General features: G+C 45.2%; 1 protein-coding gene across 8 annotated transcripts in view; it reads left to right on the forward strand.

Annotated features, from left to right (window-relative positions):
• The window catches only part of LOC140740224 (3',5'-cyclic-AMP phosphodiesterase 4B-like), a 458171-nt gene that overhangs the window by 348986 nt on the left and 81197 nt on the right, over positions 1 to 27988 (forward strand). For 6 of the 8 annotated variants that reach the window (XM_073069300.1, XM_073069298.1, XM_073069301.1 and 3 more), the window contains one exon: positions 21740 to 21925. In XM_073069300.1, the coding sequence (XP_072925401.1) occupies positions 21740 to 21925 (186 nt within the window). The other 2 variants (XM_073069305.1, XM_073069303.1) reach the window with 2 other exon arrangements.

Here is a 27988-nt window from a genome sequence, read left to right on the forward strand (position 1 = left end):
TCACACTGTCAGAGGGGCAGTATTGAGGGAGTGTCACACTCTCAGAGGGACAATACTGAGAGAGTGTCACACTGTCGGACGGTACTGAGGGAGTGTCACACTGAGGGACGATACTGAGGGAGTGTCGCAGTGTCAGAGGGACAGTACTGAGGGAGTGTCACACTGTCGGAGGGTCAGTGCTGAGGGAGTGTCACACTGAGGGACGATGCTGAGGGAGTGTCACACTGAGGGACGATACTGAGGGAGTGTCACACTGTCGGAGGGACAGTACTGAGGGAGTGTCACACTGTCATGGGGAGAGTATTGGGGGAGTGTCACACTGTCAGAGGGGCAGTACTGAGGGAGTGTCACACTCTCAGAGGGACAATACTGAGAGAGTGTCACACTGTTGGACAGCACTGAAGGAGTGTCACACTCTCAGAGGGATAATACTGAGAGAGTGTCATACTGTCGGATGGTACTGAGGGAGTGTCTCACTGTCGGAGGGTCAGTGCTGAGGGAGTGTCTCACTGTCAGAGGGACAGTACTGAGGGAGTGTCTCACTGTCGGAGGGTCAGTGCTGAGGGAGTGTCACACTGTCAGAGGGACAGTACTGAGGGAGTGTCACACTGTCAGAGGGACAGTACTGAGGGAGTGTCACACTGTCATGGGCAGAGTATTGGGGGAGTGTCACACTGTCAGAGGGGCAGTATTGAGGGAGTGTCACACTCTCAGAGGGACAATACTGAGAGAGTGTCACACTGTCGGACGGTACTGAGGGAGTGTCACACTGAGGGACGATACTGAGGGAGTGTCGCAGTGTCAGAGGGACAGTACTGAGGGAGTGTCACACTGTCGGAGGGTCAGTGCTGAGGGAGTGTCACACTGAGGGACGATGCTGAGGGAGTGTCACACTGTCGGAGGGACAGTACTGAGGGAGTGTCACACTGTCATGGGGAGAGTATTGGGGGAGTGTCACACTGTCAGAGGGGCAGTACTGAGGGAGTGTCACACTCTCAGAGGGACAATACTGAGAGAGTGTCACACTGTTGGACAGCACTGAAGGAGTGTCACACTCTCAGAGGGATAATACTGAGAGAGTGTCATACTGTCGGACGGTACTGAAGGAGTGTCTCACTGTCAGAGGGGCAGTGCTGAGGGAATGTCTCACTGTCAGAGGGACAGTACTGAGGGAGTGTCACACTGAGGGACGATACTGAGGGAGTGTCTCACTATCTGAGGAAGTGTCACAGTGTCAGAGGGACAGTACTGAGGGAATGTCTCACTATCAGAAGGACAGTACTGAGGGAATGTCTCACTATCAGAGGGACAGTACTGAAGGAGTGTCTCACTGTCAGAGGGTCAATGCTGAGGGAGTGTCACACTGAGGGATGATGCTGAGGGAGTGTCACAGTGTCAGAGGGACAGTACTGAGGGAGTGTCTCACTGTCGGAGGGGCAGTGCTGAGGGAATGTCTCACTGTCAGAGGGACAGTGCTGAGGGAGTGTCTCTGTCGGAGGGACAGTACTGAGGGAGTATCTCTGTCAGAGGGACAGTACTGAGGGAGTGTCTCACTGTCGGAGGGGCAGTGCTGAGGGAATGTCTCACTGTCAGAGGGACAGTACTGAGGGAGTGTCTCGGTCGGAGGGACAGTACTGAGGGAGTATCTCTGTCAGAGGGACAGTATTGAGGGAGTGTCACACTGTCGGAGGGACAGTACTGAGGGAGTGTCTCTGTCGGAGGGACAGTACTGAGGGAGTATCTCTGTCAGAGGGACAGTATTGAGGGAGTGTCACACTGTCGGAGGGACAGTACTGAGGGAGTGTCTCACTGTCGGAGGGGCAGTGCTGAGGGAATGTCTCACAGTCAGAGGGACAGTACTGAGGGAGTGTCTCTGTCGGAGGGACAGTACTGAGGGAGTATCTCTGTCAGAGGGACAGTATTGAGGGAGTGTCACACTGTCGGAGGGGCAGTGCTGAGGGAGTGTCGCACTGTCAGAGGGGCAGTACCAATGGATTGCTGAATATTTGGAGGTGTGGGACTGTACGAATATTCCACTGTTGGAGGGGTGATACTGGGAGAGTGCTGCACTGTCAGAAGGGCACAGTTAGGGAGTACGGGACTGTCAGGTGGGCAATGTCACAAAGGACCTTAGAACGTACTGCACTGCCAGAGGGCTGGTCCTGAGGGAAACATATTTTCAAAGGGACAGGATTGAGGAAGTGCGACACTGCTGAAAGCGCAGTCGTGGGAGTGTGTAGGATTGACAAAGCTGCGGAAATATTACAACATCAGGACGGCGGCATTGCAGAAACTCTGCACAGAGATGGCCTTGAGCTGCTGAGGAACAATACTGAGGGGGTGCTACATTGTGTGAGAGGCAACACTAAGGTTGCTATCACAAGTACAAAACTCATCTCAGAGCTATTGAGTCTGCCACAGATATCCCAGAGATGTTATCCCAGTTGCTTCTGCCCATTATTGTTATTCTGCAGATGCTGGAAATCAACAACAACACACACAAAGTGCTGGAGGAACTCGGCAGTGAATAAGCAGTCCAAGTTTCAGGCCAAGACTATTTATCGGGTTATCTGATATCTGGTTATCTGGTTGTTTCTTTACAACAGTAACGACACATACACCATTTGGCTCTACTGCCTTTTGTGGTAGTTGAAGTGTCCAACATCTCTGTGGAGCCACAGTAAAACCAGAAAATGCTGGAGATACAAAGCAGGTCAGGCAGGATCTGTGGAGAGAGAAACAACGTTAACTCTTCACTTCTGGTGATAGGTCATCAATCTGAAATCTTGTCTGTTCCTCTCTTCCCTGATGCTGTCCGATGAGCTGATCATTTCCAGCATCTCCCAGTTTTGTATCAGATTTTCACCCTCCGCGGGATATGACTTTGCTCAGAAGATGTACAGAACCCTATCACGGTCTTTGCTCTCCGGGGATAGGCTGTTCTACTGGCACTCCCTGACATCAGGACTGGGCTGCATTGTACGCTGGGTGAGCCCAGTCCTCACTCACCACCTTCCTGTGCTAATGATCACAGCAGTAATTCTAAATTCATTCCTCTGCTGGCTGGAACACCAGAAAATAGAGGCAGGAGTTGGCCACTTGCTCCCCCTATTCGACATGACCAAGACTGTTCAGTCCCAGGCCTCATCTCCTCTCTGTACCAGTTCCCCAGAGCAAAAATTTCTCTGATCTGTCAAAAGTGTATCTATATCCTCTTTAACTACCTCCATTGCTTTAACCTCCCCAATCCTGACAGAAAATTCGAGAGGTTCATCACCATAGGGACATACAGTAAAAACCTAAAAAACAGGATCAGTGCAATCACAAACAAGAGAAAATCTGCAGAGGCTGGAAATTCAGAGCAATACACACAATGTGCTGGAGGAACTCAACAGGTCAGGCAGCGTCTGTGGAAAAGAGTACGGTCGATGTTTTGGGCCGAGACTGTTCATCGGGACTGGAGAAAATTCTGAGTTCCTCCAGTATTTTGTGTGTGAAACATGAGCAGGACTGGTCCCTCTAACCTGTTGCACCACATGATAAGATTGCGGCTGATCACTCTCCCCCATGCTCTGACGTCTTGTAGTTCAAGTATCTGCAGCTTCTGCCTTGAATATATTCAGCCACTCTGCTGCTCTCTAGGGTAGAGAATTCCAAAGAATTCTTTGACAGAGAAAATCCCCCCTCATTCCAAACTCAGATGTGCAACCCTTATTCTGCAATTAGCAACCCCCCCATATAACCCACCAACAGAAACCCTCACAATGCCATATCTGATCCAGAATATTGTCTTTCATTCCTCAACATCCCAAAAGGTTACAGATCCAACCCAATCTAAACTTCTCTACACTGCCTCCATAAGACAGAGAAGCAGAATAAGGCCATTCGGCCCATTGAGTCTGCTCTACCATTCCATCATGGCTGATTTATTAATCTGCTCAAACCCATTCTCCGGCCTTCTCCCTGTAATCTTTGACACCCTGACTAACCAGGAACCTGGCAACCTCTGCTTTAAATTACTCAATGATCTGGCCTCCAAAGCCGTCCGTGACGATGAATTCCACAGATTCACCACTAAAGAACTTCTTTCTCATCTGTTCTTCCCTCTATTCTGAGGCTGTGCCCTCTGGTCCTAGACTCACCCACTACAGGAAGCATCCTCTCCACATCCATTCTCTTTAGGGTTTTCAATGTCTGATAGTTTTCAATGAAATCCCCCCCCCCCATTCTTCTAAACTCCAGTAAGTACAGGCCCAAAGCCATCAGACGCTCCTCATACGTAAACACTATCATACCCAGAATCATTCTCGTGAACCTCCTATGGATCCTTGTCAATGCCAGCACATCTTTTCTCAGATAAAGGGGGCCCCACAATCTCCAACTGTAGTCTGACCAATGCCTTACAAACCATCATTGCTCTTACATTCTAGTCCTCTCGAAATTAATGCTAACATTGCATTTACCTTCCTTACCACAGACTCAACCTGCAAGTCACCATTTACAGAATCCTGCACAACGCCTCCCAAGTCCCTTTGCACATCTGATTTTTGAATTTTCTCCTGTTTAAAAAATAGTTCATGTCTTCATTCCTTCTAAGGTACATGACCACCCTATATTCCACCTGCCACTTCTTTGCCCATTCTGTACAATCATTCTGCAGATGCTCTGCTACCTCAGCGCCACCCGCCCTAACACCTATCTTTGCGTCATCTGCAAACTTGACCAAAAAACCCTCAATTCCAACATCCAAATCATTGATTATACAGCACATCGTGAAGAGAAGTGGTACAAGATTGTATCTCCAGCACAAGAAGACCGCGAACCGTTCATTGACTCTAAACTAAGAGCGGCGATGCAGCCATCCATTCTCTCTGCCGTAAAGGTAGTCTGACGTATTTTTAAATTGAAATGCAGCCCGGTCCGGTCCTGAGTAATATCCCCGTCTCCGGGTTTTCAAGGCTGCCGTGCTACCTCTCGTATCTCGGGACAGAGAGAAGTAAGTGCTGGGGGAAGTTGAATGGTGGAAGTTCTTTTGGCGTTTTCTGTCTGTGGGTCTCGGATGTAACCGAGGAAAGGACTTAAGCTCTTGGAGGACGGTGTTATGCATTTCTCCTTCAGTGAGGAAGACATTAAGAAACAACGGTTCACCAGGACTCTTAGGTTGGTGGTCTTAAACGGCAATTCAGGGAAGAAGGGGCGATGAAAAATAGCACCAGACATCAGCTCCATCCCGTAGCCACAAGCGCCCTAACATCGGCTGCATCCTGCCACCGCAAGCGTTCGAATGCCAGCTCCGTCCTGGAGCCGCGAGCGTTCGAATGCCAGCTCCGTCCTGGAGCCGCAAGCGTTCGAATGCCAGCTCCGTCCTGGAGCCGCGAGCGTTCGAATGCCAGCTCCGTCCTGGAGCCGCGAGCGTTCGGACGCCAGCTCCGTCCTGGAGCCGCGAGCGTTCGGACGCCAGCTCCGTCCTGGAGCCGCGAGCGTTCGGACGCCAGCTCCGTCCTGGAGCCGCGAGCGTTCGAATGCCAGCTCCGTCCTGGAGCCGCGAGCGTTCGAACGCCAGCTCCGTCCTGGAGTCTCTGAGCTTAGACAGCAGCTCCAAACCCGGGGCTACAAATGCTCAACGAGCAGCTCCATCCCGGGGCTACAAAGGCTCAAACGTTAGTCGCACGCAGGGCCACACGGGCTCAAATTGCAACTCCATCCCGGGGTCAAGAGATCTCATCTAGGGGCTCCATCCAGGGGCCACAAGGGCTCAAACAGCAGTTCCATTTTGGGTATACGTACAAAGAATTACAGAACCATTACAGTTGGAAGGAGCCCATCAAGTCTGTTGTTTCTTTGTAGAACGATCCAGCCCGTTTCAAATTCTTAGACATCAGCCCACCCCAAGAGGAAGAGGGAAAGGACTCAAGTAGGGACTGCCAGCAGTCGTGGTGGCATTGGGATTGAGTTTAGTCAGCTGAGGGCTGTGTGTGTGGCTGAAGGTTGCCTTCCCTTCTCTGTATGGACCAGTATGGTCTAGGCACGTTGTGTATCCGTGCCAAGCAAACATCCTATCAAGGAGCAAGTGAACCAAATCCACTTATTAAAACCAGGAAATAGCCACACAGCTCCTGGAATCCTAACAATTGATGTAATTCTTCCAGCTAGCCACACCATTTTTGATCTGGATTAATATCGGGATCAGGCTTAATATCACCGGCGCATGTCATGAAATTTGTTGTCCAGACCCAGATTTGTCGTCTGGGCCCTATCAATGTCCTGCTCCTGTTCAATAACTCTCTGTTGAATGATCAGTATCCAGCTCCAGGTCAGAATCGGAATGGGGTTTAAAATCACCGGCGTAGGTTGTGAAATTCGTTAACTTTGCGGCACCTGTACAATGCAATACATAATAACAGAGAAAAAGAAAACTGTGAATTACAGTAAGTATATTAATATTAAATAGTTAAATTAAATAAGTAGTGCAAAAAAAAATGGGGAAAAAAAGTAGAGAGTTAGTGTTCACGGGTTCAACATCCATTCAGAAATCCGATGGCAGAGGGGAAGAAGCTGTTCCTGAATCACTGAGTGTGTGCCTTCAGGCTCCTGTACCTCCTTCCCAATGGTAGCAATGAGAAGAGGGCATGCCCTGGGTGATGAAGGTCTGCAGTTTATTTCGATCCTGTGTAGCAGCCGCCCACTCCATCCCCCCCATATCGGATGGTGATGCAGCCACTTGGAATGCTCTTCACGGTACACTAATAGATATTTGGAAGTGTTTTAGGTGACATAGCAAATCCCCTCAAACTCCCAATGAAGTATAGCCACTGTCATGCCTTCTTTATAGCTGCAGGGATATGTTGGGCCCAGGATAGATCCTCAGAGATATTGACCCCCAGAAACTTGAAATTGCTCATTCTTTCCACTTCTGATCCCTCTGTGAGGATTGGTGTGTGTTCCCTCGTTTTACCCTTTCTGAAGTAATCCATAATCCATTCCTGATCAATAATCATCACAAGAATAGCAATTTCTGATGAATAACTTGCTTTTGATTGGTAATAACTCTTTCCAGATGATAAACCTTTCTCTGTGTGTGTGTGTGTGTGTGTGAGAGAGAGAGAGAGAGAGAGAAGTTTAGGTGTATTTTCCTCTGAATGATGTGTTTGTTCTCTGATGTGTACAAGTACAGGAAAGAAATGAAGTAATGTCTTGGTGTATATTGGAAATAGATAAGATCGTATATGTGAGTTAAATGTCTATGCAGTTCAGGAGCAACAGTTGAATGCAGGGCCGAAAAGTTATCAGAGGAATGTGTAGGAGTAGGTTTTGTTTAATCAGAGCGGAGGGTGCAGGGGAACGGGGTGTGGATACAGGACAGGCTGTTTAATACTGGGGTGTGTGGAGAATGGTAAGGGCTTTAGGGCAGGTTGATATGTTTGCAGTCCAGTGTCTATAGTGGGACACAGTGATGAGGAGAGGGCAATGGGTAAAATAGACATTGGACTGCAAACATATCATCACTGAAGCTTCTGCTAACGCTAAGCCAGTGCTTGTGATGATTTGTTGGGTTTTTGGTTTGGAGAATCATGCTTTTCTTCAGTCAGCTCATGTTCTTATCTGTGACACTTGTTGTCTGTACTTGAAGATATTGTTGAGGATCTGGTCCAGGCTGGCAACGATCCCAGATGCCATTGTATTCTGGCACAATATGCAGTAGATTGTAAAGTTACATACGCAAAGTTGTAATTATACATACTCTACTGATTCCAATAATTCTGTTTTCATTTGTCATTCATATGTCATCAGTATGGCGATCTGTGACTTCTGGCCCCTCTTAGCCACTCTTCCACTAATAGAGAACTTTGGGCATGACTTATGTCCTCTGACCCTAGGAGTCATATTGCTGGGTTTCCTGAATGTTTTTTTAAATGTGTTTTGTGAAAAGGAAGCCCCTTTGTAACGGGTCAGGAAAGATTTCATAGCTGTTGTTTCTAGGAAGTGAGAAAATTTACGCCCTTGTTTCTCCAAGTCTTAAAAATATTCAGACACTTTGCTTCTACTACCCTGTGAGGAAGGTAATTGCAACATTCAGGATCCTCTGAGAGGAAGAACGGAATTAACTCCTGTCTTTAGTGGGCAAAGCCTTATTTGAAACGAAGACCCCTATTTCTTACAGAAGAGGAAATATCCTCCTCACATCCACCCTGCTGCCAAACAGTATTTGATTGCAATATCAGTTCCTCTCTCCTCAGATGCTGCCTAACATGTTATCTATTTCCAGAATTTATTTTATTTCAGATTTGTAAAAAGTGTTTTGCTTTTGTAATCCGAATTTGTTGGGAGGGAGAATTGGACATTTCTAATGTGTAAGCCGCATTCAGAATCTGAGAGAAATTAATGTTATTTTCATCATTAAGAATGACCTACATTTATGTTGCACCTTTCACATTCATCTCAGGATGTCTCATAACGAGTAAACTACTTTTGAGGTGTAATCATGTTGCAATGTAGGAACCGCGGCTGCTAACTGTACATAACAAGCTCCCACAAATAACAACATGATAATCTGCTTTAGTGAGGTTGATTCAGATGCAAATTATAGTTGCAGTACACAAGCAGTAGTTTATTTGGTCTCCCAAAGTCCTGGCTCATTCAATAAGAATGCAGTTAATTAGATTGTACTTTAATTCTGATTCCCTGTCTCAGCCTCCATTACCTTTTGATTTCCCCACAACCTGAAGGCTATTCGACCTCTGTCTCAAAATTATTCAGCCTGCACAAACCGCAGAGAATTCTGAAGTTTTACTACCTTTGAAAAAAGGAATTCCTCCTCATCTTAAACTGAAGACTCCAGTTTTAGATTTTCCCTGGAACAGAAATAACTTTGTGACATCCACCTTGTCTGGCCCCTTCAAAATCTTACATGCTTCAATAAAACCCTCATTCTTCTGAATTACATCAATTGATTTGGTGATCTCATTGAGATCCAGGAGTCGCTTCATTTTGAAAAGCTGTGATCCATTACAGAAAGAGCTACAACCTTATGGAGAAGGTGGTTCCTTGTGCCTACCCCAGATTCACTGGTGTTCAGACAGATGAGAACGTATTGCTGATTTACTATCTGTGGAGAGATTTTAAATGTTTTGTGATTGAGTGAAAACAGCTTCATTGATTTTCCAATTTAGTCATTTGGACTTCTAACTTACATCCTACACAATCTGATAATCTGGCCCCTGTGTTAATTCAGGGAGCAAGTACAGTAATGGGGCTTTTCTTCAAACTCTGAACAGCACCTCATCATCTCATATCACAAGCATAAACTCCTACAGGGTTGAAAATCAAAAATAAAACTGCAGATGCTACAAACAGAGACAGAAAATGCCAGGATCGGTCGATCAGGCAGCATTGGTGGAGTTAATGTTTCAGGTAGAAAACAATCAGAAGCAAGAAAAAGAAGTAAAAGGAAATTTTAACTTGTAGACAAGACGGTGAGTGGGATGGATGGATCAAAGTGAGCACATCACCATAAGCAAATAGAAGCAAGATAAGGCCACTCAGCCCCTCAAATCAATGAGATCATGGCTGATCTACCTTAGGCCTCATCTCCTGTAAAATGGGTGATTTGGGGCTTTTTAGAGAAAGCGTCTGTGTGAGGAATGCATGAAATGCTCTTTGTTGACCTTCGGAATATTTGTTCAAACAACAGCTCGAAATTTCCCTATTTCGTCATATCCATTGCCAAGTTGGTGCAAGCATTCAAGGCATCATAGTTTAGATTTAATTGGTAAATTGGTTTATTGTTATCACATACCATGGTACAGTGAAAAACGTTGTTTGGCATGCAAATCATTTCACCTCATCAATACATTGGAAAATACAATGGAAAACCGTAATGAAGTACAGGACTGGGTGAAAGAGTGTAGAAAAAGTGCAGTGCGGACAGGGAATGCCATAACAAAGTAAATTGTGAGGCCAAGAGTTCATTAAGGGGACTATTCAATATCCTTATATCAGCCCGACAGAAGCTGACCTTGAGCCTGGTGGTACATGCTTTCAGACTTTTGTTTCTTCTTCCCAGTAGGACAGAATCAGAATCAGTTTAATATCACCGGCATGTGACATGAAATTTGTTAACTTAGCAGCAGCAGTTCAATGCAATACATGATCTTGCAGAGAAAAATAAAAATAATAAATAAAATTAAAATAATAATAAACAAGTAAATCAATTACGTATATTGAATAAATTAAAAAAATGTGCAAAAAACAGAAATACTGTGTATTAAAAAAAATGAGGTAGTGTCCAAAGATTCAATGTCCATTTAGAAATTGGATGGCAGAGGGGAAGAAGCTGTTCCTGAATCGCTGAGTGAGTCCCTTCAGGCTTCTGTACCTCCTACATGATGGTAACAGTGAGAGAAGGGCATGCCCTGGGTGCTGGAGGTCCTTAATAATGGACTCTGCCTTTCTGAGACACCGCTCCCTAAAGATAGAAACATAGAAAACCAACAGCACAATATCAGGCCCTTCGGCCCACAAAGCTGTGCCGAACATGTCCTTACCTGAGCAATTACCTAGAGTTACCCATCGCTCTCTATTTTTCTGAGCTCCATATACCTGTCCAGGAATCTCTTAAAAGGCCTTATCGTATTCACCTCCAACACCGTCACTGGCAGCTCATTCCATGCACTTACCATTCTCTGCGTAAAAAAACTTACCCCTGCCATCTCTTCTGTACCTACTTCCAAGAACCTTAAAACTGTGCCCTCCCATGCTAGCCATTTCAGCCCTGGGAAAAAGCCTCTGACTATCCACACGATCGATGCCTCTCATCATCTTATACACCTCTATCAGATCACCTCTCATCCTTCGTCGCTCCAGAGTGAAAAGGCCGAGTTCACTCAACCTATTCTCATAAGGCACACTCCCCAATCCAGGCAACATCCTTGTAAATCTTCTCTGCACCCTTTCTACACCCTTCCTATAGTGAGATGACCAGATGTCCTGGGTACTTTGTAGGCTAGTACCCAAGATGGAGTTGACTGGATTTACAACCTTCTGAAGCTTCATTCGGTCCTGTGCAGTAGCCCCTCCATACCAGACAGTAATGCAGCCTGTCAGAATGGTACAACTATAGAAATTTTTGAGTGTATTTGTTGACATGCCAAATCTCTTCAAACTTCTAATGAAGTAAGCCGCTGTCTTGCCTTCTTTATAACTACATCAGTATGTTGGGAGGTGGGAGAAGGAGAATGTCCTGGGTAGATCGGATCTTTAGATCCTACCCGTAGATGCTGCCTGACCTGCTGAGTTCCTCCAGCATTTTGTGTGCCTTACTTTGATCTCCAGCATCTGCGGATGTTCTCTTGTTTGAGATAGGATCGTTGACTACGTTGGATGCTTTACGGAGGTGGTGAGAAGTGCAGGCAGAGTTCTCAGTAGTGAGTCTGGTTTTGGGATGTGCTGAGATCTATCCACAGCTCTCTGCAGTTCCTTGCCATTTTAGTCAAAGCACTTGTTGTTCCAAACCTTAATGCATCTGGATAGGATGGTTTCTACGGTGCATCGATAAAATTTAGTAAAGGTCAATGGGGATGTGCTGAATTTCTGTAGCCTCCTGAGGAAGTAGAAGCGCTTCTCGGCCATAGTTTCTACATGATTGGACCAGGACAAGCTATTGGTGGTGTTCACTCGTAGGAACTTAAGGCTTTCAACGTCAACGCTGTGATGTAAATGGGAGCATGTATACCACACCCCTTCCTGAACTCAATGACCATTTCAATTGTTTTGCTGACATTGAGGGAAAGGTTCTTATTTGATCCTTTGATGAAGGCAGAGATAGAAAAGCATGTGAGGCAATTACACTCCCAATATCAGAGCAAAATGTGAAGTCGTTTAAAATGCTTCTGAAATTAAGAGACTGTGTTTGTAATAGTAATGTGGATAAATACCAGATGCCAGATATCTTGTTTTTTTGGATTTGATAGAACTTCACTTCACCAGCAGCAGGTCTTTGCCCAGTTATTCAAGGTCTCATTGCCTTATGCCTCTTCTTCAAGAAAACAGGGTGATGATGAAGAGTGGATAGAAGAATTGGGGTCTTTGGGATTGTTAGTTTATTATGGGGTGCCAATGCTGAGTGTCAGGTGTAATGGGAAAGTAGGGCTGAATGCTGTGTATTTTGAAATGGCAAGGAGAGTAGAGAGGGAATGAGTTTGATTGGCCAGTTATGAAATTACAGAGCTGGTCAACTATAATTGGATGTCAAAGTTGACTTTTGGTAGCTTTGGGATGACAAGGCAGAGACTTGGGAATTAAGGGATAGTAGGTTTGAATCTGGCTACTCCAAGCTTAAAAAAGGCCTAGGCCACATCACAGAGGAATCAATCTGATCCTTCTGGGTGACTTCAGTGCCGGGTCAAGAAAAAATGCAGAGCCCAGGAGGAGGATGATTGGCAGTTTTGGAGTAGGAGAAGTGATAAGTCTATCCTCCTGATAAAATGGTCGGGGCAGGTTCTTGTCAAAACCAAGACCTTCTTTTGCCAGGTAGTTTCCGGCAGTGTTCAAACAAGAGACTCAGAGGTCCACGTCAGCTGTAAGTAAATGAATGTTGAACATCTTGAAGACCACATAAAGATGGCTCTCCTCAGACTATTATGTCACAGACAACCTGATGCCTCCAGGCCACCGAAGATGCAGAGCCACCCCAAGGTCTAGTCCACACGGGTCCACCATGAAGAGCTCCAGTGAAGAGCTTCTTGGCTTCGCTTCCAGAAAACACCCACAACTAGTTTACTGAAGATAATCAGGAGCTAATTAATCAGGAGCTAATCTTGGATTGGAAACTCCACCGCACTTTTCCACTAAGGAAAAGAATCAGATCTGCAGATAGCTGGAGCCCGGAATCTAACAGGAAGCCATAGTAAGTGGTGATGGATGAAAATAATTCAGAAAATCTTGCCACTTTCTGGTAATCATGGTGTTCAGACTATTTTTATGTCAAGGCCATCAGAAGTTCAAATACTCAAAGACCCAGACCATTGAGACACAAATGTGGAGGCAAATTTGTCAAGAACAGAGAAGATGTAGAGACATCTGCAAGGAGTACTTCAAAGATCTCCTCAAATCTGCCTCTGTACTTGATGTGAGCACTTTTCAGTCCATCTCACCACAAATATCCAGTACAAACCTCGCTGCTGGTCCTGACTGACAAGAAGCCAGAATGTCTTATTGGAAATTGGAGAACAGAATGTCCTTGGAACCAGATATTAGCCCTGCTGGCTTTCTAATGTTTGTTGGAGAGGAACTTCTGCTACAGATTCACTATGTTGCCTTCTCAATTTGGGACGGCTGCCAACACCAGATGTGGGAAGAAGAGGGCTTGTCAGGAGACATTGAAGATGGCGTAATTTTGCCTTGTTCAAGAATGGAGGCAAATTTAACTGCAGTGTCCACAGAGGGGTGTCCCTGCTGTCTGCCACACCAAAAGTCTTTAATTTCCTTCTCTGAGATGCTAAAGAGCTGCTCCTCAAATAGTATTGCAGATGCTGTCTTCAGGAAGAGCGAACAGGACATTATGAATTCAAGGCCACTTATAATGGTCGAGGCTGCTCCCTACAGAAAGATACAGGGAGCCGCAATAAATGTAATACATGGGATTTCCTGTCTTCATGCGGCCTTCTTTACACTCTGTCCGTGGAGAAGGATTGACAAACATCAAATTTTACCTTCAGAAATCTGTCTCCACCTTATGAAATCTTCATGATGGCAGATAAGCCAAGATCCCAAGCAGTGTGTCCAAAGTTTGTGAAGACTCTTTATCAAGCAAGGCTGCCTTATCATTCCAACACTTTTCCCAGTTTTTTTTAATACCGCAGTGTTGCCCTTCAGGTCCAACAAGCTACGTGTTGAAGGAGGGCCAACCTGTAGGACAGATGGGAACCATTACCTCTGTTCCGGAGCAAGGTCATCCAGCTATTTGTAGATAAGTTCAAAGTTCAATGATTGTATATGCCCAAGTGTGGAGCTCTTTATCAAGTCATTGTCGATGCCATAAGACATAGGAGCAGAATGAGGCCATTTAGCCTATCATGGCTGCTCTGCCATTCAATTACAGATGATTTATTTTCCCTCTCAACCCCATTCTCCTGCCTTCTCCCCCTAATGAAGTACTGATCAACCTCCACTTTAAATACACAATGGCCCCAGTAATCTTCTGTAGCAATGAATTTCACAGATTCATCACCCTCTGGCTGAAAACAAAAAATCCTCCTCATCTCTGTTCTAAGATGCCTACGCTGACTGCTGTGGGAACTGCACACCCTGCCACGGGTGGGGTAGGAGGTTGGGGGGTTACTGGTATGTAGCTTGGGAGACTGCGTATTCTTTCTATCATTGGTACTGGGCTACAGTCTGCTCCCAACCAATGGATCAAGCTTCTCAGCACCATCCTGAATGTTCCTACTCCACTTTCAGCAGTCAGGGACCAGGGACTCCCAGAAGGTGGGGATGTTACATTGTTCAAAGGGGCTCAAAGTACATTTCTGAATCTTTTTCTCAGTCCAGCTGGCAATAGTGTGTCTTGACAGAGCCCAGAACAGATTGACTGTTTTAGGAGTCTGGTGATAGTCATAGAAATGATGTGGCTCACACAGTGACACTGACTGAGTATGACTAGAGCCTCAGTGCCGGGGTTGGTGGCCAGGGAGAAGATGTTGACAATGGTTTTGTATGAAGGCCATTTGATGACTCTAGGCCTGTTTTCACTGGAGTTTAGAAGAATGACTGGGCATCTCATTGAAACCTACTGAATGTTGAAAGGCCTAAACAGAGTGGACATGGCGAGGATGTTTCCAATAGGTGGAGGAGTCTAGGACCAGATGTCACAGCTCAGGAATACAAAGATGTCCCTTTAGAATAGGGATGAGGAGGAATTTATTTAGCCAGAGGGTGGTGAATCTGTGGAATTCATTGCCACAGACAGCTGTGGAGGTGAAGACTTTGGGTATATTTAAAATGGAAGTTGATAGGTTCTTGACTGTCGAAGGGTATCGGAAGAAGGCAGGAGAATGGTGTTGAGAGAGAAAATAAATCAGCCAGCAGGCTTGATGGGCCAGATGTCCAAATTCTGCTCCTATTTCTTATTGTTTTGTTAGCCTTCCAATTAATTTGGAATATTTTGGCAGTAACTCTGCAGTACCTTGAGATTCCTGTAGTAGTTTGGGTCCCAAAAGCATTTAGAAGGCAGACCATGAGCTGTGCAATAGTTTGCATCTTCAAACACCCATATCTTCAGATGGCTGTGGGCTGTTCTGTAACGTTGAAGGTGATAGGGAATGTCAGCATCAATGTCTGTCTCTGCTGGGAAAGTACATAATAAAGGCTGGAGGCAGGCATTGGTGGCACATGTACCAGGAAACTATCAGATTGTTGGGGTGTCAGCGATCATGGGATTGGTTGAATAAAGTGTCACGAATTCAGAATCAGAATCATATTATTGTCGCTGACGTTAGTCTGAAATTTGTTGTGTTGTGGCAGCAGATCTGTGCAGGCATAGCAAATTACCACAGACTGCATTAGAAATAAGGAAACGAATGGTGTGAAAGGGGAATAGCAAGCATTCCTGGACCATTCAGAAATCTGATGCCAGTGGGGAAGAAGCTGTCTTTAAACGCTGAGTGTGGGTCTTCAGGCTCCTCGCTGATGGCAGTGATGAGAAGAGAGCGTATCCCGTAGGGTGAGGGACCTTAAGGATGGATTGTGTGGGATTTCATGGAGAACTGTGGGAATGGATGTTAAAAGACAGTGGAACTAAAGAAGGTTTCGGGCACAATGTAACTGAAAGCCAACTGGCCAGCTTGCAATTTAGATGTGGAGACCCATGCTCGTATGTTTTATTCTTTAAGAAGTGAAAATTCTGAGTCAGGCTGGGGTCTCTTGTCTCCTTCCTAAGCTCATCACCCCTACTGGGGCTTCGCCGCCAACAGCAACTTGCCAGAGTCCTCAGTCCTGGGTGAAGGTTGATCGGCCCTGTGGCTTCCATTTTCGCCACAAGATTTCATACGTCTTCTCAGCGAAGATCCTTCCTCACCCAGGGATAAGGTTCTGTTGCCTTTTCTGTGGTACTGGGCTTTTACAGGATGGGGTTGCTAGCCGCATGCCTGGCCTTCCTCCTTTCACAACTGGGCTAGAGACTGTGCATGGCAGAGTTCTTCTCTCTTGTGCTTCAAAATAACCTGTCATCCCAAGTGCTGCAGTTAGGCACCCAGGCAGGAGAGCCCTGAGACATTGGATCAGACAGACTGATGTGCCTCAGTTCAGCTTAGGCACTTTAAGATAAAGGAGACAGTGATCATAATATGATAGAATTCACCCTGCGGTTTGAGAGGGAGAAGGTAAAGTCAGATATATCACTATTATGGTGGAGTACAGGGAATTACAGAGGCATGAGAGTGGAGCTGGCCAAAGTTGATTGGAAGGGGACACTAGCAGGGGTGATGGCAGAATAGCAATCGCTGGAGTTCCTGGGGGCAATTTGGAAGGCACAAGATGGATAAATCCCAAAGATGAAGAGGTATTCTAAAGGGAGGATGAGGCAACTGTAGCTGACAAGGGAACTCAAACTTAGCAAAAAAGGAAAAAAAAAGAATGCACATAATGTAGCAAAATTTAGTGGGAAGTTAAAGGATTGGGAAGCTTTTAAAAACCTACAAAAGGCATCTAATAAAGTCATAGGGAGAGAAAAGATGAAATATGAAGATAAGCTAGCCATTAATATAAAAGAGGATACCAAACCATTTTTTTTCCAGATTTATAAAGAGTAAAAGAGAGACAAGAGTGAATATCAGACTGCTGGAGAATGACTCTGGAGAGGTAGTACTGAGGGACAAAGAGATGATGAGAGAAACTTAATAAATATTTTACGTCAGTCTACACTGGAAGACACTAGCAGTGTGCCAGAAATTCGGGAGTGTTGGGGGCAGAAGTGAGTGTAGTCGCTATTTAATAAGGAGAGAAGGTGCTTGAGAAACTTAAAAGTCTGAAGGTAGGTAAGTCACCTAAACCAGATGGAGTACACCTCATGGTTCTGGAAGAAGTAATTGAAGAGATTATGGAGGCGTTTGTAATGATCTATCAAGAATCACTAGATTCTGGAATAGTTCTGGAAGACTGGAAAATTGCAAATATCACTCCACTCTTTAAGAACAGAGTAAGGCAGAAGAATGGAAGTTATAGGTTAATTAACTTGACTTCGATGCTTGGGAAGTTGTTGGAGTCCATTATTAAGGATGAGGTTTTGAGGTACTTGGAGGCATATGATAAAGTAGGCAAAGTAAGATTTCTTCCTTCTCCAGTTCTTTACCTTTCCTACCAATCAGGTTTAACCTTTAACTTTCCAGCTAGCCCTCTTTCCCCTCCCTCCACCTTTTTTACTTCGGCAGCTTCCCCCTTCCTTTCCAGTCCAGAAGAAAGGTCTTGGCCCAAAACATCGGCTATTTATTCATTTCCATAGATGCTGCCTGACCTGCTGAGTTCCTCCAGCATTTTGTGGGTGATGCCAAAGTCATCTTGGTTTCCTTAAGGGAAAATCTTGCCTGACAAATCTGTAGGAATTCTTTGAGGAAATAACGGGCGGAGTAGAAAAAGGAGAGTCAGTGGATGTTGTTTACTTCGATTTTCAGAATCGAAAATTCACCTTTGACATGTGAGGCTCTTTAACCTCTATGAAAAACCTGTGGTTTTACAGGATTATAGTAGTAGTAGGATTATAGTAGATTGGCTGACCATTAACATTACCATTAACCGAGGAGTCCATTGACCACTGTTATATGTTAATAATTGGGGTAATGGAATTAACGGCTTTGTGGCCAAGTTTGTGGATGATATGAAGGTAGATGGAGGAGTGGGTAGTGTTGAAGAAGGGTAGGCCTCCGTTAGTCTTGATAGACCATGGATTTGCACCTTGGAAAGTTTCCAGGGCGCAAGCCTGGCCAAGTCTCCTCTCTCCAATCAATGTTGTCCAAGGGAAGGGCATTAGGATCCATACAGCTTGGCACAGCATCGCATCGTGGTTAAGTGCCTTGCTCAAGGTCACACACGCAAGCCTCAGCCAAGGCTCGAACTAGCGACCTTCAGGTCACTAGACAAACACCTTAACCACTTGGCCACGCGCCAACACAAGTAGAGAGTCTGCAGAATGACTTAGACAGATTGGGCGAATGAGTAAAGAAGTGGAAGATGGAATATAGTGCAGGGAAATGCACAGTTAAAGATTCTGGTAAAAGAAATAAAGGAGTAGAGTATTCTCTAAATCAGAATCAGGTTTATTATCACTGGCATTTGTCGTGAAATTTGTTAACATAGCAGCAGCAGTTCAATGCAATACATAATATAGAAGAAAAAAGCAAAGTAAAATAATAATAAGTAAATCAATTACAGTATATGTGTATTGATTAAATTAAAAATCATGCAAAAGAACAGATGATATATATTTTAAGAGGTGAGGTGATGTCCAAGGATTCAATGTCCATTTAGGAATTGGATGGCAGAGGGGAAGCAGCTGTTCCTGAATCACTGAGTGTGTGCCTTCAGGCTTCTGTACCTCCTCCCTGGTGGAAACAGTGAGAAAATTGCATGCCCTGGTTGCTTCCAGGGCGCCTGGGGCAACTCGAGTAGCAGTAGAGCTCTCAATGGATACGATTAAGTATTCTCGTTTCAGCCTGATACAGCTTTAAAAAAAAACAGGAGGTGAGCAAGAAGGCAGGAAAACTGGAGGCCTCAGCGTGAAGCAATGATACAGTTCCTGGAAAACACCAGGCCAAACATACTGACAGGTTGGAGGTGGTGGACTACTAATATCCCTGGAAAAGCACAATCAAGTGAACACTTGGAAAATTCAAAAAATCAGAGGTGCAAGAGGACTTGGAAGTCCATGTGCAGGATTTGCTAAAGATTAACTTGTAGGTTTGTCAGTAGTAAGGAAGGCAAATGTAACGTTAGCATTTATTTTATGAGGAACAGAATACAAGAGTAAGGATGCGATGCTGAGGCTTTTTAAGGCATTGGTCAGACTGTACTTGGAGTATTGCGAGTACTTTTGGGTCCCTTATCGCAGAAAAGAGATGCTGGCATTGCAGAGGGTTGAGAGGAGGTTCACAAGAATGATTCTGGGAATGAAAGGGTTAACATATGAGGAGCATTTGATGACTCTGGGCCTGTACTCACTGGAGTTGAGAAGAATGGGGGGAGGGTGGAATTTCACTGAAACCTACCAAATATTAAAAGGCCTAGACAGAGTGGATGTCAAGAGGTTGTTTCCTATGGTGCGGGAGTCTAGGACCAGAGGACACAGCTTCAGAATAGAGGGTCGCGCACGTAGAACAGAGATAAGGAGGAATTTCTTTAGCCAGAGGGTGGTGAATCTGTGGAATTCATTCCCACAGACTGCTATGGAGGCCTAATCATTTAGTGTATTTAAAGCAAAGGTTGATATTTCTTGATTAGTCATGACCTCAAAGTTTATGGGTGATGCACCATCAATAACTCACTCTGAGACGTAAGAAGCGAGATATCGGCTTTTATTGACTGGAAGAATGAACAACACTACATCCTGGAGAATGAGGCCGGGCTCAGGCCTCAATCACCTTTATACAGGGGTCTGTGGGAGGAGCCACAGGAGCAGTCCAGACAGGTATATGTAGTTCACCACAATGGGGAAAAGGCAGGAAAATGGGATTGAGAGGGATGATAAATCAGCCATGATGGAATGTCAGAACAGATTTGATCGCTGAATGGCCTAATTCTGCTCCTATGTTTTATGGTCTTAACATGAGAGTGAAGCCAATTTGTGTTAGAATGCTTGTGCAGACAGTTTTTGGAAATTGCTGCTTACAGATGCTGATTATCAATTGCAGGAATGTGAATTGTGGCACAGTCACAGTATGACAAGGCCCGTCACTTGGCGGTGAACCCTCAGAGTTACAGGTTCTGAAGCCTTTTGAAAGAAAGAGCTTGGAATGAGGAGAATGCTGGATTAATTTATGCTTCTGATGGAATACTCTGCCTCTGGCTCACGAGAGCCAGTGTTAACACAGAAAGCGCAACAAGACAGCATGACGCCTTTCACTGTTATAGGCACCATATAAATGCAAGTGGTTGCTGTATTTTTTGGAGGCCTGTGTTATTATTAACCTGGACGGACGTCACATGAGCTGAACTGCTTTGATTGCCACGTTTTCTGCTTTTGTGCGGCCAATGGGGATATTGAGTTTGCTGATTCCTGGAGCATGAGGACCCCAAAATCAGACGCAGCTTAGTGCTGTCTCTGTGACTGCCAAAGCAGTGGGGTGAGGAGATGAGGAGGGTAACACTCAGGATGAGCGGAACGATGAGGAGTTTGGGGGTTAAAGCTGCTGCAGCTCCAAGTGATCCTGGAGAAAAGCACAAGGCTGGAAGCTCCACCTCGTCCATTCAGCGTGGGCAGAAATTCAAGGGACAGCCAAGTACAGGGACTCTGATGATTAACGTGCTGAGAAGTTCAAGAGTACAAGTCGCAGTGTGTCGTGGAAAGGGGAAACAGCTACATGGCCCCTTAAGCTCATCTTGTCACTGACTGACACCATTTACATTGCTTTTCTGCCCTTCCCTTCCCTCATATCCTTCAACATCTTTGGCTAATAAAAGCTTTATTGATCTATAATTTAAAACTAACTGGTGACTTGGCAGCAATTGCCCTCTGCTAAAGAACGTGTCAAGCCTTGACCATCATCTTGTCTACAGTCTCTCTTAACTTCACTCCTGCCCTCTTCTCCTTGCTACCATCAGGAAGGAGGTACAGAAGCCTGAAGGCACACACTTAGTGAATCAGGAACAGCTTCTTCCCCTCTCTGCCTTTGCCGGTGGCGTAGTGCCATTTACACCAGACTGCGGAGCGAGAGGTCTCGGGTTCAAATCCGGCTGGCTCCTTGCACAAGTTCTACTTGAGCTGAGTTGAGCATCGAGCTAACAACTCTGCCTCACAAAACAGACACATGCTAAAAACAAAAATGGCAAGGTTGCTGCCCGATACGCCCAATTTAGAACTTTCTTCCCCTCTGTCATCTGATTTCTGAATGGATATAGAACCCATGAACACTACCTCACTACCCTTTTACTTCTATTTTTTACCTACTTATTAAATTTAACTATTTAATATATATATTTACTGTAAATTGCAGTTTTCTCTCTCTCTCTTATTATGTATTATTATCATACGGCTGCTGCAAAGTTAACAATTTTCACGACATGTGCCAGTGATAGTAAACCTGATTCTGAAAAACCACAACCAAACTCTCTAATCACATAACCACCAACCGGTAGAAGTGGTTCTCCCCATTCACCAATCTGTTTCGATCAATATCTGCAAGTTTTGATTGATTGGCTGTAAACTCCAGGGAATTCAACCCTGGTTTTGTGTAATCTGTCCTCCTAGTTGTTTTAGTGAATTCTGCACCGTTCTTCCTCCAGGGTTAATATATCGTTACCAATGTATGCTGCCCAGAAATGCTCAATAAATGCCAGAGTATAGCATCAGCATAACTTCCATCTCCTTGTGCTCCAGTCCCCTGCGACAGAGGTGGTAGGTCAACCACAGGGAGGCTCTCTTTAAGAGAGGGAAAGGAATGACAAAATATAAAAAGGAATCCATTAATTTTCCAAGTTCTTAATCACTGGTCTGGAAATCTTGGTGACTAACAACCTTGTCCTCTCTGTTGCACAGTTTTGATGTTGAGAATGGCCCGTCTCCAGCTCGGAGTCCAATGGATGCACAAGCAAGTCCAGGACTGGTTCTTCACCCAACTTTCCCCCAGAGCCAGCGCCGGGAGTCATTCCTGTACCGGTCGGATAGTGACTATGACATATCACCAAAAACAATGTCACGAAATTCCTCCGTAACCAGTGATGTGTGAGTATATGTTTCTAAAGTTACATGTTACGTTATTTATTTCGCTCTCCGAACCTCCTCTCTCTCTCTCATCCCGCCCACTCTTCCACCTTCTCTCAATTCCTCACTCTTCCCCCAGTTCATAAGAGCTTCATCAGCTCTACATCCCTTTTGTTACTCGCTCTTTCAATCTCTCCATTGATCTCTTTCTTCATCCCTCTAACCCTTCCTCGTCTAATACAATCTGCAGAATGTGCTGGAGGAGCTCAGCAGGTCAGGCAGCATCTATGGAGGGGAATAAACAGTCGACATTTCAGACCGAGACCCTGAATCAGGACTGGAAAGGAAGGGGGAAGAAATCAGGGTAAGAAGGTGGGCAGAGGGGAGGGAGATGGCAGATGATAGGTGAAACCTGTAGAGGGGAAGGGTGTGAAGTAAAGACCTGGGAAGTTGATTGGTGAAAGAGGTAAAGGGCTGGAGACAGGATAATTTGATAGAGACCGGAAGACCATGGAAGAAAGGGAAAGGGGAGGAGCACCAGAGGGAGATGATGGGCAAGTAAGAAAAGGTGTGAGAGGGAAACAAGAATGGGGCATGGTGAAGCAGAGGGGTGTTCATTACCGGAAGTTTGAGAAATCGTGTTCATGCCATTAGGTTGGAGGCAACCCAGACTAGCTCCTGATCTTCTGTTCTCTATCCCGCTCAATCTCTGCTTTACATTAACAAGTACCTCCTTTCAATAGAGTTGTATTCTTTACAAAAATCTTGTGTTCTAGATACTGGAAATTGATAAAAACCAAAAAGTGCTGGAAAATCTCAGATGTAAACCGATGTACATGGAGAGAGAGACATTTTCAGTTGTGATCCTCCATCGGGTCACAGGCCTGAAATGTTTACTTTTCTTTTACCGCAGATACTGCTGATGCTTACTTCTTGTCTACTTTCCATCCTAACTTCAGAATAATTTTTCCTGTTCTGAGATGTGTCCAGCTTTCTACATGGGTAAACTGTGCCACGCGTTGAGTTCCAAATGCACTTACCTGCCCTAGTACAAATACTCACAAAGTTCAAAATACATTTATTATCAAAGCAAGTAGATGCCACCATATACTACCTTGAGATTAATTTTCTTGCAAGCATTCACAGTAGAACAAGGAAATATAGAATCAATGGAAAACTACACATAAAGAAAGACTGACAACCAATGTACAAAAGAAGACAAACTGTGCAAATGCAAAAAAAAAGATTAATTCATTAATTAATGTGGATAGCATGAGTCCTTGAAAGTGAGTCCATGGGTTGAGGAATCAGTTCGGTGTTGACTTATCCACGCCGGTTCAGGAGCTTGATGGTTGAAGAGTAATAACTGGTCAATAGCAGTGATGATGTGATATTCTGAAGCATAAGTCGTGCTTAAACTGCCTGAAAAATGTCTCATTCCATAAAAGCGAGCATTCCAAAGGCTGCAGCCCGAGTGCTGGTAAACGGGATTAATGTGTGTACCGTAGGTAGTTTGAAAGTCAGTGTTTATTGTCAGGTGCATATGTACGTGTGTGCAGAGGTGCAATGAAGAACTTCCTTGCAACACTATCACAGGCACGTACCGGCAGATAAGTAGTATTCACATAAACTTGCATGAATGATCCATGTTTTTTTACAAGAAAGAACACAAGAATACTCACTTTCAAGCATTCTTCATCTCATCCCCTCGATATTTATTGCTTATCTATTGTTGGTTCCTTTTGCATTTGCACAGTTTGTTGTCTTCCTCACTCTGGTTGACTGCCCTTGGTGGGTGGTCTTTCATTGATCCTGTTAGTTATTTATCTGCCTGAAATGTATTTATTTATCGATTGACTGATTGTGCAGAATAGACCCTTCCCAACCTTTGAGCCGCACTGCTGCTCAATCCCCCCGATTTAATCCTAACCTAATTACAGGAGAATTTATCGTGACCAATTAACCTACCACCAGTGCATCTTTGGACTGTGGGAGGAAACCGGAGCACCCGGAGGAAACCCACGCAGTCACGGGGAGAATGGATGAACTCCTTATAGGCAGAGGCTGGAACTGAACCCTGTTGCCTGCACTCTAAAGTGCTGTGCTGACCGCTATACTATGGTGCCGCCCTATTACTATAAATTATTACTATTTCACAGATTTACTGTGAACTTCCACAGGAAAATGAATCTCAGGGTTGTATATGGTTATGTATATGTACTTTGATAATAAATTTACATTGACTTTGAACTTTTAACAAGTAGAAAGGGGGCAAAAAGTCAATTTTAGTGCACAAAATGGTCATAGTATTGTTATTGCGGTCATTCGGGCTGTGTCGGTTGGGTCAAGAACTGAGTGACTGAGGGGAAGTCACTGTCTGGAATCTCGTGGTGTGGGACTTCAGACTTCTGTATCTTCTGTCTGATGGGAGCGGCGTGAAGATGGCATGGCCCAGATAATGGCATCTTTGATGGTAGACGTTGCCGGCTTGAGGTAGCACCTCATGTAGATAATACTAATTATGATATCCATATGTGGACTTCATGGCCAGCATGGACACGATGGATCGAAAGGCCTGTTTCTGTACTGCACAAGGCAGGATCCGTGATATTTATGGGATTAAATTGAATCTGCACTGTTATCTGAGTCAGACCAATGGCTTCTCACAAACCAAACCAAATGTTTAAACATTCTCTACCACAGAAACCAAAATAATTTGAACTAGAAGAAACACAGGAGGTTGTTTTTGCAGCCCAGATTTGATAATTAGCTGTGGTATCCATCAATTAATTTGAAGTAATCGTAAGAGGTTTGTGAGCAATTATAGTATCCAAGAGAGATGTAAAATCAGGGAGAAACGTTTCGCAATCGAGGCACTGTTCAACCAGGAAGAATGGGTGAGGAGGCGTGGTGCAGGCAGAGGAGTTTTGGATACTCTCAAGGGTATGGAGAAGAGAATAAAGGATACAAAGGCATGGATGAGGATTTCCAGCAGAAGATGAGGTGAGAGTGGCAACGATGATCTTTGTGACAACATTGAGGTGTGGTAGTCACCGAGTCAACTTTAGCATCAAGACTGCAATTTAGACATCAAGGAATTACCAGGGGGAAGATGGAGTGTGTGGGAAACAGAGTTTGTGCCAGGGACCAGGGCGGTGTTTTGGTCTTCCCTAACGTGAGTAGGGAATTTCTTCTGATCTAGCACAGATTCATCAGTGGTCACTGCCATTTTATTCACTTTTTGAGATCTGGACATCAGTTGCAAGACTAGGGTTTGTTTCTCCTTCCAAATTAGCCTCGAGAAGTGGCAGTGAATTGCTTTTTGTTTTTACAACCACTGTTGTCCATCTGGTGAAGATTCTTCCGTTATGCTGTAAGGCAAGGTGCTTGGGGATTATGACCCAGCAACATCAAAGGATTGCCAGTGTATTTCCAAATCAGGATGTTGTGTGAATTGGAAGGGAATCTGTGGGCATTGCTGCTCCCGTGCTCCTGCTTCTCATCGTTTTTAGCAAATGTCACAAGTTTGGAAAGTGACTGGATAGACAGGCACAAGAGATTCTGCAGATGTTGGAAATCCAGAGGAACACATACAGATTGCTGGAGCAACTCAGCAGGTCAGGCAGCATTTTTGGAAAAGCCAATGTTTTGGGCTGAGACCCTTCTTCAGGACTGGAAAAGAAGGGGGAGGAGGGGTGAAGTAACTGAATATGGCAGATTGTATCACATATTGTATTAGAGGGTTAAGGGATTTGGGGAGAAGCCTGAACATTGAATTTAGATGATAAGCCATTATTACAAACGTATATTCAACGGCAGGATGGACTCGAGGAGCCAATAGCTTACTCCTGGTCTCTGTTTCCCTATCTTGGCATGCTGTTGTATAGCAGAGGCAGTGGATGTTTAGGGTGGTGGGTTAGAAAGCAAGTGGTCTGCGTGGTCCTTGATGGTAGTGAGAGCTGTTGTCAGTGCTGTTACCCAAGACAGTGAAGTCTTGTGCCTTGCAGACAGGCCTCACAGCCTCTGAGCAGTGTTCTCTGAGGATATTGACAAAAGAACCAACCAATTTCCCTCCACCTCCACCCTCCTCCATCTGGCGGAATGGTCCTCACCCTGGACAATTTTTCCTTCAGCTTCTCCCACTTTCTCCAAACCCAAGGGGCAGCCATGGGCCTCTTCATTGGCTACATAAAACATTCCATGTTCCCCCGCTACATTGACAACTGCATTGGTGCTGTTTCATGCACCCAAGCTGAGCTTGTCAATTTTACCAACTGGCATCTGGCATCTATTCTAGCATCCTCCCCCTTCCTTCTCAGTCCTGAAGAAGGGTCTCAGCTCGAAACATTTCCCTAGATGCTGCCTGTCTTGGTGAGTTCCTCCACGTTTTGAGTGTGCTGAACAAGAAATTAGGAGCAGGAGTAAGCGGCCAGGCCCCTCAACACTGCCTGCCATTCACTATGCCCATTGCCATCAGCCCCTCCTTTGTGCCAGTTCCCCAAAGTCTGTTCAGAAATCCTCCATCTTTCAAATAATTATCTATCTCTCCCCCACTCCCCCACTCCCCCTGCACTCCTGCACTCGCCCTCCCTTCTTCCTCTTCCTCTCCCTCTCCCGCCCCCTCACATTTCTCACCCTCCCCTCCCCGCCCTCACCCTCTCCCGCCCTCCCTGCCCTTTCCTTCTCCCTCGCCTTCCCTCGCCCTCGCCTTTCTCACCCTTCCCTCTCCCTCCTCCCCCTGCCTCCACATTTCTCCGTCGTTAGCGCTGTAGAGTTTTACTGCGAGGAAACAGGCCCTTTGGCCCGGCTCATCTCTGCCGATCCCAAGTTGCAAGCTCTATTTGCATGTGTTGATATGTATCGCTCTGCTATCTCTCCAAATGTCTTGTAAACTTAATTGTTTCCACCTCTGTCATTTCCTCTGGCAGTTTGTTACTCTCTACGTCAGAATCAGTCACATTCATTATCAGTGACATGGGTTGTGAAATGTGTTGTTTTGTGGTAGCAATACAGTTCAATGCATAAAAACTACTATAAATTACAATAAGAAATAGATTTTAAAAAGAGCAAAGATAAAGCAAATCGTGAGGTAGTGGTCATGGTTCATGGACCGTTCAGAAATCTGATGGCAGAGGGGAAGAAGCTGCTCCTAAAATATTGAGTGTGGGTCCAGTACCTTGGCGGTTGTACCGAGAAGGGGGCATGTCCCTGGCTGGGGTGGGTCTTTAATGATGGATGCCGTCGCCTTTAAAGATGTGCTCAATGGCGGGGGAGGTTGTGCCCATGATGGAGCCGGCTGGGTCCACAACCTTCTGCGGTATTTTCCGATCCTGTTCATTGGAGCCTCTGTACAAAGCAGCAACACAACCGGTCAGGGTGCTCTCCATGGTATAGCTGTAGAGATAGGTAACAAAACAAAAATGGTGCCAGAGAGTGGGTGTCTCCTTGTGCATAGCTCCACGTGAAAACTTGCCCTTCACATCTTTACTGTCTTACCCTAAACTCTCGTATCCTGGGGAAACGGCCTCTTGACTATCAATGCCTCTTGTGATTTTATAAACCTCTCTATGGCCACCCCCTCATTCTCCTCCTCCTCTCCTGGGAAAGTGATCCCAGCCTATCCAATCTCTCCTCTTAACTCAAGCCCTCCAGTCCTGACAACAATCATGTGAATCTTATCTCCATCCTATTTAGCTTAATCCCATTATTCCAACATCATGGCGACTGGAACTGAACTCAGTACTCCAGGTGGGGCCTAACCAACGATTTGTAGAATTGTAACTTGAAATTCCAAAACTTGTGCTCGTTGTCACTGCCTTTGAGGTTGGGCATGCTGTATGTGTTCTTCATTACCCTGCCTTCCTGTGTTGCCACTTTCAGGAAGCAATGTTCTTGTCACACCAAGTCTCGCTGTTCAACCACATTCCTAGGGCCCTGCCACTCAATGTGTATGTCCTGCCCTGGTTTAACTTGCCAAAAAGTCACACTTCACATATATCTAGCTGTTCCATCTGAAATGTTTTCACTAGTGGGAGAGTCATGAATAAGGGGACATAATTACCAGGTAAGTTGCTGGTCTTTCCT

This window comes from Hemitrygon akajei, chromosome 16, assembly GCF_048418815.1.
Source record: "Hemitrygon akajei chromosome 16, sHemAka1.3, whole genome shotgun sequence".
Lineage (NCBI taxonomy): Eukaryota > Metazoa > Chordata > Chondrichthyes > Myliobatiformes > Dasyatidae > Hemitrygon > Hemitrygon akajei.